At 41.5% G+C, this 19,079-nt stretch overlaps 1 protein-coding gene across 1 annotated transcript; it reads right to left on the bottom strand.

Moving 5' to 3' along the window:
• Positions 1-2,916: 2,916 nt before the first annotated feature.
• Positions 2,917-9,081, bottom strand: LOC145441791 (uncharacterized). The gene is made up of 5 exons (XM_080319733.1): positions 8,363-9,081; positions 7,845-7,979; positions 7,417-7,619; positions 5,337-5,466; positions 2,917-5,247 (listed from the first exon to the last, which is right to left on the bottom strand). The coding sequence occupies exons 1-5, from the start codon at positions 8,628-8,630 to the stop codon at positions 4,505-4,507; spliced, it is 1,479 nt and encodes a 492-aa protein (XP_080175859.1). The 5' UTR covers positions 8,631-9,081; the 3' UTR covers positions 2,917-4,504.
• Positions 9,082-19,079: the final 9,998 nt, after the last annotated feature.

Genomic DNA, 19,079 nt, shown 5'->3' with positions numbered 1-19,079 from the left:
GCATTTTTTTAAAACACTGTTCAAACCATGAACTTTAACATGACTAGGCTGCGTTCCAATATAACTGATGTTTACGTGCATTCGTTACTTGGAGTTTTTACATCCGACACGTAGTCAGAGTCCAAAGAACTTGTTGACAACTCTGATCCACCACAGATGTTTGATTGACTTCAACAGCCATTGAAGTAGGGAGATGTGGTAGCGAAGCGATGCATCAAAAATTGAAAAATGATCTCTGGATCTCAAATCTTCAGCCGAGAATAGCAGATCTTTTGCTGTCTCAACACTTTATTACAAGCTCTACCGATCGCGGACATTTACATGGACATCCTCCTTTTCAAAAAATATTTATAAACGTTTAAAATTTGTTGCTCGAAGGTATCATGGACCCCCCTGTACACGACCATGGGATCTATGAGACAAACGCTCAAAACTAAAAATTTTCAAGATGTTTTGATGTGTATTATAATCTGAGCTAAAGCAAGCCAATATGAATAATGTTTGGTCGCCACTTTCGAGAATGAAATAGATTATATCAACTCAAATGTTGGGATAAAATCACGTTTTGATTTCCGCCGAAACCTACAAAATTAATGCCACATACATAATACCCAGAAATCGACATTTTGACTTTCAAATACCTCGTAATAGCGGTAAAACACTGCAGGTAACTATGATGTAGCCTACAGCCTCTATATGTAGGCGTGTTTATGTTGATAAGTGATTAGTTGGTCCAACTATTCTGCTTGATTTGGCTATGGTACCATATAGGTCCCACACCCTATAAATATTGTAATTGAATTGAAAATAGTCCACTCGAGGATGGTATTGATTTAAAAAATATGTGCCAAAATAAACCCTGCTACAAACCCTATGCTTCACGTCAAAAAGTATTGCGGGTTTGTTAGTCTGGAATGTGATATAGAAAAATGTATAGGTCAATCCAAATTTATTTTACACCCTCCAAAACGTAAATCATTTGTCAGACCCCATAAGTCACGCAGGTCGAAGTTATTTGCAGGTGAGGAAAGATTCTGTCAGCATGCCATTGTAGACAAAGTTTCGTACTGTACTCATGGGATTATCACATATCATTTTTCAAGTATTCCCTATCCCAGTGTCTCATCGGTACCACATCTCCCTGCGAAATGCCTCCGCACATTCGCCATAGGTACCTAAGCCTAAACTACCGATGTCTTCTGCTTAGTCATCCAGCGAGCAGCCACTCATCTCGGCACATTATCGAAGACTCGTGGCATGAAATATATCGTGTTATAAATCCGAGATTCAATACTTTTAACACGCTAACGAAGTCAGCTTGTTTTGAAAACATGGCGATCGAGCGATTCGATTCCCCTTCCCCTCCGTGGGATTTACCGATCCCATGCGTTGATATCGACCTATCTAGGTTAGTCTCGAAACAGGATGTACCCCAGTACATCAAATGTAGATGTCTAGACTTTATCTTTGAAAGATTCGGCGAACACGTCCATATATTTACTGATGGTTCAAAGACTGAATATGGTGCTGGACTTGGGGTCTTCATCCCAGAATATTCGTATTGCTATAATCGGGCTTGCCCAACTATATCTTCCTCATTCTCAGCCGAATTGAAAGCTATAGTCTTCGCGCTGATGTGGATATTACAACACAGCAGTTCCACAAATCGACGCTATGTGATCTTTTCCGACTGCCTGGCGGCCCTGAGGGCGTTGTCATCCCCGCATACCCGTAAGCCGCATAAGGAAATATCTCTCTCATTTGAAATTCTTTCACAGATAAAGACCACGGGTAGCATGGTAACATTTGCCTGGATACCAGGTCACGCCGGAATAGACGGCAACGAGAAGGCTGACCAACTAGCTCGGGCTGCATCAAGTCAATCGCGGGAACCCGGTATCGATATCCCAACCGTAACATTATCAGAGGCAAAAGCGGTCACCCGTCAGCTCTGCAGAGACCAAAAATGGCTGGCCGAGTTCACTGCAGAGGAGAGAGGGCACCACTACCGGATGTTGCGACCATCTATAGCAACAGAGGCGCCAGATTCCTGCCGAAATCGCCTATTTGAAAAAATCCTGTTTCGCCTCCAAACCGGTCACTGTCGCCTGGCGGCACACCTATTCAAAATAGGTTGCGCCGACTCCCCCCTTTGTAATGTGTGTTACGTCCCCGACACGGTTGACCACATACTCTTGCATTGCGAAAAATATGACTTTCACCGAACATTTCCCGCCGACGCATGTACTACGCTCAATGTACCGTTTACTTTAACCAATTTACTTACTATGCCGCAATTATTTACGCCGGTCGCCGAGTTTATTATTTCATGTAACTTGTATATATAGTTTGAAAGTTTAAATAGTTTGAAATTTAACACTATGTCCCAGAGCACGAAAACTCGATCCTTGATTACATATTTTGTCCGTGGTGCACAAGGCCGGAAACGGCGACACGCGCCACTTAAAACTCCTCATTAATAATAATAATAATACCACATCTCCCCTACATTAGGTTATTATAGTCCAGGGGCGGGCAACATACGGCCCGCGGGCCGGATCCGGCCCGCAAAGGGATTTTGTCCGGCCCGCGGACAGTTTTCCGTCTTATATGATAATGCGGCCCGCGGCTACAGTCTGCCGAGATTCCCCGCTACTTGATTACTACGTCAAATTTTAGTGACTGTATGTTATTATATACAATACATGTATGCGCTGCGCACTATGCGCAGCGTGCGAGAATGGAGCTTACGCGTAAGTTCGTCGAAACGGAAAGAGTTGCATTATCGGCATTTACGATGTACGGGCCACTTTTCAAATGTCGTAGAAGCCGCGATCCGCATGAATTCAATATCGAGATAAAATAGGCCCCACAGTTGAACAACGACGCTATCACGTCATCTATTCAGCTCTAATGAATTGATATCTTGGTACATTTGGGGTGCTGGGCTTATCGAACGCCTTGAAATCTTAATTAGTGATTGCTGCGTGTGTTGATTAATCAGAGAGAAGCAGACATGGCGGCGCTTGTATGACGATGCTGTTCTCAAATTCACATTGTTTTCGTCATTATCGGCGAGAAATGGCTTCGAAGTGACATTGCTGTCGTTAAATACATTCATTAAATGCGAGCGAGATAGTGCGTTATGCGTCCGGTTATGCGTCCGGCTTCTCGAGCGGTAGGTCGTGGGTTCGATCCCCGGCCGGGTCATACCAAAGACTCGAAAATTGGTATCCGCAGCTATCCTGCTAGGCGCTCAGCAATCACGGATAGCATGGAGGAGAAAAAAAACGGGGGCGCAGACTAGATGACCTCATGGGGCCGTATCGCAACTCCGTCGTCAAAGCATCTCGATGGTGCAGGCGAAAAAGAATATCATATATCTCTCTCTCTCTTTACACCTTGTATGTGTGGATAAATGGGCGAATAATGCATCGATTCAGCAATCCGGCCCGCCGAGTACATAATTTTCCTATATCCGGCCCGCCGGCTGGAGAAGTTGCCCGCCCCTGTTATAGTCAATATATATATTGTTTTTGATCTCTATGCTTTAAACTTGACGTTTACATTGAATACGATTTATTCCTTGTATAGGTGGATAGATACGCGATTGATGTATCGATTCTATAATCCGGCTCGCTAAGCACTTCATTTTCCCATATCAGGCCCGCCGACCGGAGAAGTTGCCCGCCTCTGGTCTAGCTAGAACAATGCCGATTTTCAGACTTTGAAGGCTATTTAGGGGTGATTCCATTGCCTTGATGAAATTTTATTGTATATTTTCAGAAACAGCGCGACGTTAGCTTTCAAATAAGATCAACTTTACATATGTTGGGCGCTCGGGTAGTCAGTTATGGGATGAGTCATTATGTTGCGTTCAGATTGCTGAGCGATAATGACCTTCGAGCAAGCAAGCGTGACGACGGGTGTTGCGTATCTATCCGTAGGTTAGTTATCTATAGTTGTACGCAGCGACCTCAGACAGACGATCTCAGTAAACACTATAGTATCTATTAACTCCTTGAATTTACACGTGCGGGTGGACAACAGATATGCTGGAGGACGCCCCGTACGAAACTACGTATGCTTCCCGGCCATGACTCACAGTCCAAGATCTGGCACGTACCGATAGCACTGCACCTTTGCAGTCCGCATAGTTGTTTCGAAACTGGACTATTGGCCGTTCTCCATTTTACACCTCTCCGCCTTTTCATAATGTCTTAATTTTGAAATGTATGCATCGATAAAACTTAAATCATTTCAAATGATTCATTTGAATGATTGGACAATTGGACAATGGGCATCTGATTCGCTATCGTGTCAGCCAGGAGTGCAGCCTCTGCGCCAAGCCGGAAACAACCGAAGGCTGTTTTGTGAAAGCACAAAAACATCTGAGCCAAGAAATCCACCAAGCAATAACAATTCAAATTCAAATCATGATTTTATAACAGACAAAAATCATAAAAATATCATATATTATAACAAAGCTTGTAACCGTTTCAAATTACAATGCTGTAATATTCATTTCGTGAACATTGGTAGTCTGAGTAGGATGACATAGAGGTTGAGAACCATGGTACACGAATTGTGGGAGAACATCAGCATTAATTGTGCTACTGCTAAAGCAATCTTGATCTTCTGCAGGAAATATATTTGTTTGGGTGGAAATTATATTTGGAATCATATCAGCGCCACCGAGCTGTGTGTGACATGAAGTGACAGGCCAATATACATCTTGAGAACACACATTCGTGGGTTGAATTGAACTGGGACTGTAACATAAATACGATGAATCCTCGAGATGGGAAGATCCCGGTAGACGATGTTGATAATCTGCATGACACGGAGACCGCAGTTGTTCTAACAAAACAGTTGAAGAATATTTTTCATTTTGTGAAATCGGTATTTGCGACGGAATGAAATTGATTTTGTCTTCAACATGGTCTGTGTGGAGAGCATAACGATCATCAATGACAGCAATGTTCTGCAAACGCAGAATTTTATTGGGCGGTTCTTCGCATGTATCAGCCACGAACCTCTGTCCAAGTGAATAGGATTGTGACTGGAGGATATCGCGGTATTCGTGGTCTCTCGAGGGAAATTCGGGCCTCCATATTCGTGCTCGAATTTTCCTTTTTCCATTCCTATTGACGGAGTTGTCTTGTTTGCAGATTCGCGACCAGGTTAGAAGCACGGAACCGGTTTCGGCATCGCCGTCCGGGTCTTGTGCGCCCTCCTCGCCTTTAACTTAACAGAAGGTCAAAGTCATTCGTCATTATTGCCATCCGATTGTAGAGTTATATTTCAGCTACTATAACAAGTAAATCCAAAGTTACCTGATCTAGTTTTTGAAATTATTCGGAGCATGTCACCTCTTCCGCCATGTTCTGGTGGTTTGGGTGCAGTAGTAGCCAGAATGTGCGACATGAATTTGATGTAGTCAGCAGCTACTCTCAGAGTGTCAGCCTACAATACAATAAACGCTTGATATCGGTTGCAGGCTGCGGCCAGAGGTGAATTATCGACTATTTGTAAATCAAGATGCTATTCAACGCCTCAGTTCTGTTAAAAGGACCGCTGTGTGCTTATATTATTTTCAAAATACTAGTCAGACGTTGTTGAAACCTCCTATACAGAAAGGATGATATGGAGGATACGAATAATCGTTTCAGATGATGTGTGCCGGATGTTTGTTTCTTTGGGGTATTCATGGTGTTTGTCTACTACAATGGTCATTTACACCAGGTCGATTATCTGCATTTTTGATTCCGTATCTGCCGACTTCTAGCACGGCCCACTTCCAGGCTTTTTGTGAGACATCGATTGCGCAGAAGAGATGGCGAGGAGTAGCCTAGATAAACCTCCAACACGCAGGTAGGAATTCTGGAGTCGACCCGGGCGGACTCGAACCCGCAACCCATTGGTGTTGCGGCTGCGGATTAATACCACTGCGCTATCCCGCCACTGTTGCAACGGATGTGGTAATAAGAAGGGCTTGGCACAATGATTCGAGTACTCGAATCTGAATCGAGTATCAATTTTAATAATTCGAGTCGAGTAGTAAAAGTTGTTTTTTTCGAGTACTGAAATTATACGCTTCTCGCCACTGAAAGTTGATTTATCAACGAGAATCATAGTGTCGATACTATTTTCACTGTTAAGCCTTGAAACCTTGATTGATGGTATCTTAGCATACGAAACATAGGGTACAAAGCTACGAAGGTTACTGGACGTAGCACATTTCCGAAGTCATGATTATCCCAAAACATGGTCACCAAGTGGAATGAAATCGGTATGGTCGAAAAAATATCATAGTGTCATTTATTAGATGAATGACAGGCATTTTATTCTTTGCGATAGCATAAATGGTACATACTTGAACTTTGACGTATTTACATTCTTTATGACGTCATAATGAGTGATACTCGATTACTCGACTCGAAGCATATTACGTTATTCAGAATCGAATCACTCAGGTACTCAATTTTGCCCAGCCCTAAGTTAAGTCAATACGTTAAATACTAGATTATACACGCTCCCGATTTCGAAGAGGTTCTTGGAGGTGCAGAACTTGAATATACAATTGCATAGTATGTTCACATTGAAATGAACCGGAATATTTTCGGCTGACACTCGTCAGGTGTAACCGTCAGTAACTAGTGGGGAATTGCAAACAAAAATGTTCTTTCCAATTCGGGTTCATTTCAATATGAATATACTATTCATTAGGATTTCGAAGTGGAACTAGCAATTAATGTTGTTACAACCAGCGATAATTATGTTCATAGCTCAAGACGCTTTGATATACAACACGATAGACAAGACGAGATAGAAATAAAAAGAGATGCCGAAACGACCACGTGCGATCTAACAATATAGAATCCACACTGATCTAATCCCATCATGGATATATTTCAAAAAGAGATTACTGTCTTCTTTCCTATATCTCGCTTTCGATTTACATGCCATTATGCGGGGTTCTTCTCTGAGCTTCAGTGAAAAGCGTCGTAATAACGGAGCCATCAAATATGACTACAGTGACCTCAGCCTATAGTGAACGGACAAATCAGCGGACGCTGCTGAGTGTTGACTGTCATTTTGACCAGGGATATCTAGATGTCCCTCCCTGGCTATCTATGGCTTTATTCTAGCCAATCACAAGCCTATTGGCGAGGCAAATAAAGATATTAATAATCAAGTTCATAATTTATTGCGCACGCATAATGAAGCCCTGGATTGAGAATTGCTAAATGGCGATCGGTATAGCTTACCCTACCCTGCACGGTATATATCAAATGGGAATCGAGTTCCACGAGTTTCTCGATCGATGACGTTCATGAATATATCCATAACCTAACCAGTATTTACGTTGGCAGACATTGAAACATAGCTCAATACTGCCTTTGCGAAACCTACCTTTGACAGCTTTCGTTCACATTCAAGTATAGGTAAATGCAAGCGCAGGGCTTCGAATGCTTGATTTATAGTATTCATCCTTCGACGTTCTCGCCTGTTTGCGGCGATTCTTTGTTGGCCTGTCAATTTTTTTGCCCGGTCATGATCATCTGAGAGCGAATGCAAATCGTCTTCATTCGTTGCAATGCTGGATTGCCAATATGCTGAAACATACATAATACGATAAAGTCACGATAAAAGTCGAATCATGGATAGAAAAAACACAAGCAAAAAATTATGGGGTATTGGAGCGACTTAATCAATTCCGGCGGTCGAAAGCTCAACGGCCTGTATGTATTGCGCATTCAGAACAGGCGATTTGGTGAGAATGCCCATGCCCACGATGCAGTGCATTGTACGGTGCCCTGTTTTCGTTCACTCACACTCACAGTTATCAAAGAGCGCGTCCTCCATCGGAAGATGTTGATACTCTGCGTCCCATGAATTGTCATCATTGTACTTTGGATCCAAAATACATTCCTCGTGATTGTGATCGGTATATTGACTGAAGCCATAAGCATTTCCTGAAAATTATATTACATTGGTAGACAAATGACCGAGTCGTCACTCGTTTTAACTGCGACACAACGGAAATTCGTGAGGTCACGACATTATTCAAACATTATGGCCCGCAAAAGTTTCAGCCTGGCACATCTTGGGCTTAGGGTTTTGCTCGCAGAGATATAGTAGCTAAACTATTCTGACCTAACCAATATTTTTTGTTTTGATCAGTTTTATCCAACCTCAAATATCTATATTCCTCTTGCCATACTTCTTGCCTTAACGCAGTGGGTTAGGCCTACGCCTCCGGCAAACAGTGACTTTGAAAATAATGTAGCCTAAGCCTACACCTTCGCGAGTAATGCCGAATCTCTGACCAATCACAAATAGCCAACTTTGAGATTACCTTCGGCGCAAGAAGATGGCAGGCATATAAATTCTTTGCATCTCGTATTCTCAGCGTATTCGTCATATCTGATTACATCTGCAGCTCGGGAGTTCACAGCGTAGAAGTTGCCGGTGTAAACAGGCGGTTGCAGACGCTCTGCATAATTTGGGCCGCCGTCACCTTGGATATAGTCTATTGCCGGCGAATAGACTACCGGTTCGGGATCTGGCATTGTTTTGTAAGCCCACGATGAGAGAGAAGGTAGCAGGTTTAGTTCTTCACTCATGACTGTCCTGTCCAGGTGCTCATTAAGTAGGCTGTGAAAACGCGATGTTGTTAACGACAATTCATATTTTCATGAGCCTATCTCGATTTCACACATGCGCGATGCACATTGCACAATTGTACATCACATTGATCAACTCGAGAATTAATATGAAGCTGAAGAAGCGTATATATATAAATTTTATATATTTGATACAATTGTCGGGAAACTTTCACAGAGCTTAACACTAATCCTATATAGGCGCAAAATCAAAGTAATGATCTCGTGCTATACACTTATTATGAACATCCAGTTTTTAAGAACAAAAATTTCCTCATAGACCTCCTTGACTGCGATTGTAGAAGCTAAACTTCGTAATGGTGATGCAACAATGCCAAAGTTAGTTCACGTTTCCCACTCATGTAGTGAAGTATATCCAATTTTAGAAGAAAAAAATCCGCCCCTCTAATCTATATTCTATATATTCCTTATCAGTGGCTCTCGGATCCGGCTCCTTACAATTTATGTTATATACATTGATTAACTTATGAGGGAATGAACACATGTTTCTGTATTGGTATATCCGATTCCTGAAAAGATAATTTCTTTGTTTTCCTACCGAATTAACAAGTGACGCATGTCAATGCATCTTGGCGCCAAATATGTTTGCGCAAGAATGAACCGACTATATTGAACTGTAAAAATTGTGCGAAACAAGTTCAAGGAAATAATAATAGCTATAATTTTAAGTTATATGGTATGAGGAAGTTGAATTCCTTTTCCTGCAAAATGCAGGATGAACGCTGGGGTTAAGTGTGGAAATTTCGGCGATGGGTACTATTTCTATTTGCGAAGAGACGTTTCATGGGACTAAGCAAAGACGAAATCTTGATGTGTATAGCTATACATTGTCGCTATCATTTAATCTGATAAACGTGTGTTTGATGAGAGTGTATTGTTTGCGTACTTGCTAATAGCTTGTTCGTATGCTCCAGGGCTGGATTTTAATAAGCAATCTTGGATCGACATGGTAATCCAGAAAAATGTTACCGTGGGAAAACCAAGGTTTCTATGTTAGATTGTACCAGATTTGGTATTCATATTTTATCATATACATGTTATTAAAGCCTAAATTTTTCCATTAACGTTCCAAGTACCCGTTGCGCCACCTTTCTCACGACAAGGCAATGAGGAGACCGATACCGTAAGCAAACATACCGCCACAGTATCTCTCTGTCACCCCTCTCTCTCTCAGAATGTATATTTGTGTGTATATATATGTGTGTATCACCATACATGACTTCTGGGAAAGGCAGATTATATCTTTCTTCCGACTTTCCGACTTTCCATCGATTTCTGCCGCAGCGTATACAGAATCCATTCCGCTCACAGAAAATGTACATTTAGGATACAGAGAACTGATGTACAAATGTATAGTACAATATACAAGTGTTCAATAGTATATTCGATGTCTGTATATCCTTCACCAAATTTACCAAGGTATTTTTGTCTGATGCTGCCACGAGTTTTTGTTTGTCTCGCACACAACTTTCCGAACTTAGAAGCTTAATGCAAACAATTACTTTGGTGGCGAGTTTCTTATCGAACGCTTTCATACGTCACAGAGTTTGCGTTGTGTCAGGACTTTTAAATATACAAGCAATAATGATGACGCGTTTTGTCCATAGTTCTATGTAAGCTGAGTCCTATATAACCGGGGTTTGTCAAAGTATATGGGTAGCCACCCAATCATGGGTCGCGAAGGGTATAATTTTGGGTCCCGACGGCACCAGCCAGTAATAGTATGTAATACGTAATAATGTATGCAGTATTTGTTGAATTTCTTGCAACAAAAAAAAAATCGTCTCGCATCGCGCGATATCCTGTGGTTGGTTTGTACATATTCGAGGTCACTGTGTTGGGTACTTATAGCCAATAAGCGCGATACGTATAGAAGTCGTTACTACAATATGGCTTGATAATGAAAATACGCAAACTTTAGTGATACACAAATTGGTTTGAATTAATGATAAGATTTGTCCGACCTTGGTTTCTCTGGAAAACACCCTCTGAGACCGTTGGGATGCGTTAATGTAGGGATGTGCAACGAGTGGGTGCGGAAATATGATACACACTTATTTCAAGCCCAATCCTTCCCGCGCTGGCAAACTTGAAGACATGATGTTTTGGCCAATACACGGCTGGGCAAAGTCCAGTGCCAAAAAGATCGGGGGCGATAAAACCTTGACCAAAATCGTCACTCGTCGGCCAAAATTTCGATATTGATATGTCCGATCGACACTATCGGCACCGAATAGTCTCACCCTTACAATCTGAGTGTAGACACGCAGTACAAATGTAACTCCCAGAGGAAAGAATGCCTCCCGATTTGAAATCCCTTTCTAATTACTAATAGTAAAATTGAATTCTTTTTGATGTGCGAGACTTGGGTCGCGAGTAGGACTGGCGAAATCGAGTACCTGAGTGATTCGATCACGTAAAATGATTCGAGTCGAGTAATCGAGTATCACTCATTATGACGTCACAACAGACTGTAATATGTCAAAGTTCAAATATGTTCCTTTTATGCGATCACAAAGACTTTATTTCTGTTATCCATCACATTAAAGATACTTTGGTATTTTTCGACCATGCCAATTTCATTGCACTTGCACATGATGATGACTTCGGAAATTTGATCAAGGATAATCCGAGGATTATCAACGAAAAACTCAAATAACTCCGCTTCTACTAGTTGGAATTGACTCAAATTTGTTTTGCATCATCTTTGAAGACAGCTCAACAATTTCATGGGATTGACAAAATAATTTGAATTTTTTTTTGAATTTTCCCTAATAAATTAAAATTTTTAATTGGATCTTCGGAGTCTTATACTTGTTGGAATTGAACTAAATTTGGTGTGCAGTGTTTTTCAAGGTAACCTGACAATTTAATCAGTGAAAGGCTGGAATCCGGGAAAAAATTGATTTTTGAACAGCCCTATTGTACATTGAAATATACTGAAAATGCATATCATTACTACACCATACTATACACGTAGTTATGTGATAGCTCTTCATACATTCCAGCACGCAATGGACAAGTTTGACACGTCGACTTCTAAACCGGTGGTTCTTAACCGTCTTTCCCTGAGCTAGTCTCAGGGGTTACCTGGAGGTCAAGATGTAAGCCTACACACCCAACTCACACATATATAATTATATAATTTGTGATGACACGCCCGCCTTGACCATCATTTGGTTGCAGGCAAGTAAGCCCGAACATATAGTATAGTCGAATTCTGGCTGTTGTGGTGGTAAGTTGGGGCAGGGCAGGGCAGGTTGGGGTCCGAAATTGAAACCCCGTACTTCTGAAATGTCATTTCTATCTCCGATGTTTACAAGCTTCTTTGCAATTAAGCAATTGGTATCACGCAGTTGTGTTTTGACCGAACAATACGATGACACTTTCCAAGGTGTAGTGTCGCATTTCTCAACTCGTATTTGAAAGGCAACAGCAGAAGTCGCGCTGATTCGCAATGCATATTCATTATAACTTTTACGTTTTGTGTGAAAATCATATTTTAATGGTTTTGTTCTTTTAACACTCTGTTGTTGCACAGTTCATTTCGTCCACCAGCAATTTATAGTAGGCCTAATGTATTAAATGTGCAGTCTAATTGTATTGTGGTGGATTTTTGTTTTTTATGACTCAAGTGAAAATTTGGGATTCCCAAAGGCTTGCAGATTAGTGTAAGTGTTCTACAGGTTAGTAAAGATTAAGTACCATTGGCATATCCCTTGTTAATAACGGATGTTTTTATATTGTGCAAGGATGGTACAGGACATGCATAAGGAACATGGTGAGCATGGATACTAATGACTACAAGGATCAAATTGAAAATATGGAGACCAACGAACGGATCATCATGAAAAATAATTGAACAACTAGTCTGTGCTACATAACCTAAATCTAAGTTTCATAACTAGTTCCATTGCTATTATATGTGAAACTAGAAGAACTCTTATCTAGAGTTAACGGCAAAAGTGACATGATGTTCAGACGGAGTTGCCACTCTTGCCAACATCATATCGTGCAGATCAGTCCGATGAGAATCGATGTTGGGCCTATTCCCCAGACATGATGTCCTAGTATGAACACAGTCCAAAAGACTCCAATCCTACTCCAGAATGATGTCCTTACGGGGGTGGCCAACCTAATTGCTATTCACGGCCGCATTTTGATTATACTCATGTAGTTTACAGCAACATTACAAGGCATAGTCGTATTGAACTAACTGGACGCCAAACACCCAAATTAAACTGTTCATCTCCGGTGAATTTCGATCCAAACTATTTATTCATATCGGCTTACTATACGACTGGTCATGTTATGAATAGTTTCTGGGGTGCTAAAAATATCAAATTACAATTACAATTACAATTACAATTACTTTTAAACAGGTAATTGATTCAGTAAACAGGTGTTCTCAACAATCTCAAGCTATTCATGTTTCATTCCTGATATGTATAGAACACCCTTCAATTTAAAAAAAAAAACTCGAACGTATTCGAACTATTCCTAATCATGAGTACTGAAAACTACGAGCACAGAAAAATGTTTCAAGCTACTGATAAGAACCAAAGGTTTGAGCGACTTAAGCGAACAGGCTACAGGACAGTCAATGAAATGTAATCAAACGATTAGACTACTCGGAGCTGGGTCAGGATAATGAAATGTAATTGGTAAGGCGTCATCGATAAGGATTATACCGATAAGGTGCGTGAAATTAAAATAAATGCGGAAGGAAAGAACCTCCTGATAACTAAGAATTACAACATTTTGGTTCGCATTTACATTTTAACTTGCTCGGAAACTGTTAGATTGCGTTTGATGAACATTAGGGTGCGAAAAGTTTCTGGCCCTAGTAAATTCGGCCAAGATTGGAGGTAAGATTAGGATAACATCTCTACAAATGCGTGATCAAGTTTGATGAAGCCTTGGTTGGAAACTTGAATTTTTTTGCTATTGTTGCAACAAGCCTCGGTACTGGTCAGAGATTAAAAAAAAACTTTGACCGTGGTGTAGGAAATGGTTCAGCACAGGTTTCAGAAGAGTTTATCTGCTGTTCATCCATTTTTGAAATATTAAGATTTAGTTTAGCCCACTGGTTCTCTAATATTTTTAGACACGCCCACCTTTATGATAGTGAATATTTCGCGCCCCCTTATCGTCATAGCACACAATGAAACCAGAAAGTTAGCAATCCTTACATATAGTTTGATGGTAAGGTTATGACTGTTGATGAGAGAATTATCCAATACGAAATTCAGACTATACCCCGAGCAATAACTACAAAACGGAGGTGAATCGGGTCAAGCGCGGAAAAGATTTCAGTTCACTGGAGCGTCGCGCCCCGTTCAGATGCTTTCACGCCGCCTAAGGGGGCACGCCCCCGTTTGAGAACCACTGGTTTAGCCTATATTGTAATTCACAAAGTTTTCTGTTGCTACTGAAGTATGGGAAACAGTTTAGCGTGACTTAATTATCTAGTTATAACGCAGCACGCATAGAACACCGATGTAAATAGGCTAATTATTACATGTGGTGACTGTTTCCTAAGGCCTTACGGCCCCTCGTCGTCATCCTGGTTCGTACCGGATTTTCACTGGTGCGACGAATAAATGATTGATTGATTAAATGATTATTTTATGCTGTGATAGTCAGGTTTCCATGAAAATGTAGGCTAATTGAGATTGAAATTGAGCAAAATTTTGATCAAATTACAACTACAATTACGATTACACAAAATAGAAATGCTTCAATTACAATTACAATTACATGAAAAAATGTAATTACTTACATTCAGCTCAATTACAAATTACAATTGATCCAACTCTGATTTCCACTACCGAAACAATCGACTATCCTGATCGGGGGTCAAGAAATAACAGCATGCAACCAAGTGACTAATAACATTTGGCCCACCCGAAGATGCATTATCATTGATAACTTGCCCTAAATTTTCAAAAACACTCTCTCAACGAACCTTACCGGTGTATCTGATCACATGGGCTAAGAGAGGATAAATATTTGATAATAATATGTGATACTGCTACTATTAATTACGGAATTCATTCGTGCATCTGAATAATTTTCGCGCTCGGCGCGACAATATGCAATCCCAGCATCTATTCATAACATTGCGACTCGCGATTTCGGTACGTACAAAAAAGGCTTTTGTTAAAAGTATAATCGTCCGGACTCCGAAGTTCAGCGGCAATGGATATGGACAGATTAACATAGGTATTTCGCGTCCAGTTAGTTTATTACGGCTATGCCCTGGAATGCGGCCTCAGGCTAAATAAGTAATCGAAATGGGCCGTGTTTAGCAAAAAGGTTGCCTATACCTCTGCATTAGATGATGTTCTCTTTTTCACATGACGAAAAGTGTAGGGAGGGGGGGGGGGGTCAGGGGGGCGCAATATTTTCGACCATCCCCAAGGGGGGCGCATGTCCAAAAAGGTTGAGAACCGCTGGCCTAGACCAAGGTGGGTGTCTAATCTAGACTACTCAACGTTGTTTCAACACCTTCATATATTTTCATTGTATCGCAGTTTTGTGGTGTCTTCAAACGATAAAAATATTAATAAAAGTGATTGATTGATTCCCGGAAAAGGGAATGAGACGACCAATCCCTATGTCCACAATAAGTTAATCGTATTATCGGTATATATAATACAGTGATTATTAGTAGTCACAAGTTGTTTGCTAACATAAAATATGATGTTAACCATCAAAGATACCTCTGTAGTACACGAGTATGAAAACAATCAACGTCACTGCACCAACTGGCATGCGCCTGTCGGAAATTGACAACCACTCAAGAAAGTTCTTCAATGAGTGACAGCAAACATATCGCCAACACGCAAAGTGTGCAAAGAGTCAAATTAACAAGAAACTGCGGTGCAGCATCTGGTTGTTTGGTGATAAGATATACTATTCCCTGAGTTATGTCGATAACAAGATTAACGGGATTTCGTCGTTTGGCATCTGCGTCTGTTTGTAAAGCGAACTGAAAGCGTGATACCACAAAGTTTGCGAATGGCTTCCTGGGCAGGATGCTGCTACCGCACTCGATATCACTCAACGTAATATATGTTATTTATTGATTCATTTATGATCCTAATTAAATAAAAATGTCGCGAACGTTCGGTTCACGTTCGCGTTCGCTCTGAGAAACTCGATAAATCAGAAGTTCGCGTTCTCTAATAAACTTGGTATATCATGAAGGGCTTCTTAAAGTACTGGTGGCGACTCAAACATGCCATCCTTGCAATCTGAGTAGACAGTAGCACAAACGCAACATACGGGACCCCGATAGAGGTAAATATGCACCCCATTTTAAATCATACATGCCAGTAAAGACGTCATATTATTATTAAAAATGAATTTATTTTGATGTGTTGGACTTGGGTCGCGATATGCCATTAAAACTCAGATTTGGGTCACTGCTATATTGGAAAGAACGAAAGTTCCAACAATCTCAACATCTGTGATAAAATTCCTTGGCCTTCAGCTCGCTGTGTCACCGTGACAGTGAAAAAGGAAATTCAACTAGAAACAGAGATGAACCTTCGTTGTCGAAAATGGCACTCATTTTCGAATGTCACGCTCTTCTGTTTCGGAATACGGAATGAATCGTTTCTGCTAGAGCTACGTGGTTGACCAGGGAACGAACTGGTGCGAGATCTTGAGCCTATATTACCGCGGAGTCGCATTTGCGTGTTGTGATAATCATGTTACGTTTTGCAATATTATGTCTGCACTTCCACCAGGACTCTCGTCGAAAATATTGTGGGCTGACCCACAACACCGGGCCCGATAAAAGTGACCTCAGATCTGATGAGATGTTACCAACGCGTTATCCTGACCTGTCGAATATGGTACTTTGCCATTTCACGGACGGCCTGGCGAGACCGCCGAAAATTACTCCTAAATACTCGAGATATGTGTATTAAATTTAAGCTGTTTGGAGGACTTTTATGTTGCAACTTTTTGCAACATTACTATTTTGTCATGCGACTTTTGAGTGCAGCTTTTATCAAGTATTGCGCAAAACGTAAAGGAGTAATTAAAATAAACGTGCTATAAAACTATTTCTAGTATGGTCCTCTCTTTGATTTGCTATGTGATGTATTAACTGCAACACAATGTTGTCTATGACGTAAAGGGTTGCTAACTGGAAGTGGAACAACCCCAGCCAAGCACGACACTACCTGAACTATATATGTGAATAGATCGTTTGATAGATTCACTGCCGTTTAAATTTGAAGCCTTTTCCCATTTCACGGACGCCCCTGCGACACCTCCGAAAATCATATTTTGACCGGTTCATCTGTTCAGGCTATTGATTTTGCTAAAGTTGCCAAGACCGAGTCTTGCTGCAATGCCTTGGCTAAGTTTGCATACCCAGGGGGTTTAGGGTATGGTATTTGACTTATTTTATGGACTATCACTTTGCTGTTTGACTTTTTGAGGACAATTAGTTACGCCTGATTATCGTATGCGTCGCTTGTTTTCAGTCATATTGAATCTGAGGCGGAACAATAACCATAAATATAATTGAAAACACCAAGAGATTACAAAACTTGTAAATATATACCTGTACTCAATGTTCCAAGTGATTTTGCGCCAATATTGGGTACTCAAAATATTACGACTATTTGTTTGTGTCGCAAGATTTTACCTTTTTAGTTAAAAACGTGTTGGGAACCACATGGTACCAATGTCATGAGATGATACGGAGATATTGGTGACACTGGCAGACTCAAGGGATGCAGCGTGTCGTCTTTTTCAGCAGTGAAAGCAACGTAATTCTAACTCAGGGCTGGAGTTTCGCGTGAATCAAGATGAGCATTTGAGCGCACCGTGTTAAACTCATTCAGATTCGTTCGTTGTCTCATACGAAAGGGGGCTTTCCGCTCTCTGTCAACGTGTGCTTCAGGGATTACCTCTTTGAGTGTCACGACGACCAAGCTATCGAGGTTTCCACACCTATGGTTCTAACACGTTCACCGTTACCTAATCCGGTTCGGTACGTGGACATATTAGCATGCGACACAATAGCAAGCGACATTTGAGCATGCGACACTATAGCATAGCGACTTTTGGTCATGGCGACTCGTGGGCATGTAGACAAATCAGCACAGGGACATATTAACATGAGGACATATTAGCATGGGGACACATAAGTATAGGGACACACGAGCATGGATACACGTGAGCATAGGGACACATCAACATGGTGACAATTTAATAAGTGCCACTTGAGCATGGTGACACATGAGCATGCGATACATGAGCCTTGACGACGCACGAGCATGGGTACACAAGAGCATGGGCACACATGCGCATATGGACACATGGGCATGGGGACATAAGAGCAAAGGTGCACATGAGCATGGGGTCATGTACGCATGCGACATTTGAGCATGCGACACGTCTACATGCAGACACTTGAGCATGCGACACGTGGATATGCAGACACTTGAGCATGCGACACTTGGGCGTGCGACATTTGGGCATGGGACACGTGGGTATGCAGACACTTGAGCATGCGACACTTGAGCATGCGACATTTGAGCATGTGGGCATGTGACACTTGAGCATGCGACACTTGGGCATGCGACACTTGAGCATACGACACTTGAGCATGCGACACTTGAGCATGCGACACTTGCGTGTCTTAAGCGACTTTTGAGCATGCGACACTTGAGCATGTGACCGTATAGATTTGTCTGAAAAGCTCCAAATATCACGGTAAAGCGATAAAGGTTGTCATTGCTCCACATATATTGGAATCGTTTACACGTATCAGACGAACCAAAAGAATATATCCTTTTGTGAGACGAAAGCGATTGCAAATTCGCATTTCGACACGGGACTTGTTATATTATTTTAGTTTTACGTGCCGTGGGTGGGTAGGGGGAACATTAGGGTTGGAGGTGGGTAGGGTTATGATTAGGGTTAGGTTAGGGTTAGGATTAGGGTTAGCTTAGGGTTAGGATTAGGGTTAGGTTAGGTTAGGGTTATGATTAGGGTCCATGTTGGGGTTAAGGTTTCCCAAGATTAGGGTTGGGGGGATGGATATTAGGGTTGGTTAGGGTTAGGGTTAGAGTCAAGGTATCCCAAGATTAGGGTTGGGGGTGATGAGTATTAGGGTTGGGAGGGGGGATATTAGGGTTAGAGTTAGGGTTAGGATTAGGCTTTGCGTTAGGGTTACGGTATCCCAAGATTAGGGTTGGGGTGATGGGTATCAAAGTTGGGAGGGGGGATATTAGGGTTGGAGGAGGGGAGATATATCATTTTCGGACTGGTATAAATCCATGATTTTGACGCTAGTTAACTACACACTAATAAATGACAAATGCTCAAGTGTCGCATGCTCAAGTGTCGCATGCTCAAGTG

Source organism: Botryllus schlosseri, chromosome 6 (genome assembly GCF_051294905.1).
Source record: "Botryllus schlosseri isolate E-star chromosome 6, Bs_hap1, whole genome shotgun sequence".
Taxonomy (NCBI): Eukaryota; Metazoa; Chordata; class Ascidiacea; order Stolidobranchia; family Styelidae; genus Botryllus; species Botryllus schlosseri.
The sequence above is the reverse complement of the archived record's forward strand: the minus strand, read 5'-3'. Positions and strand labels throughout refer to the sequence as shown.

Bases quoted from the DNA above. Each gene is read 5' to 3' on its own strand.
- LOC145441791 (XM_080319733.1), bottom strand. From the start codon at position 8,630: ATGAGTGAAGAACTAAACCTGCTACCTTCTCTCTCATCGTGGGCTTAC. The intron at 5,467-7,416 runs GTAGGTTTCGCA...ATTGTATTGTAG, and splicing joins GTGAACGAAAGCTGTCAAAG to GCTGACACTCTGAGAGTAGC. The intron at 5,248-5,336 runs GTAACTTTGGAT...CCTTCTGTTAAG, and splicing joins AATTTCAAAAACTAGATCAG to TTAAAGGCGAGGAGGGCGCA.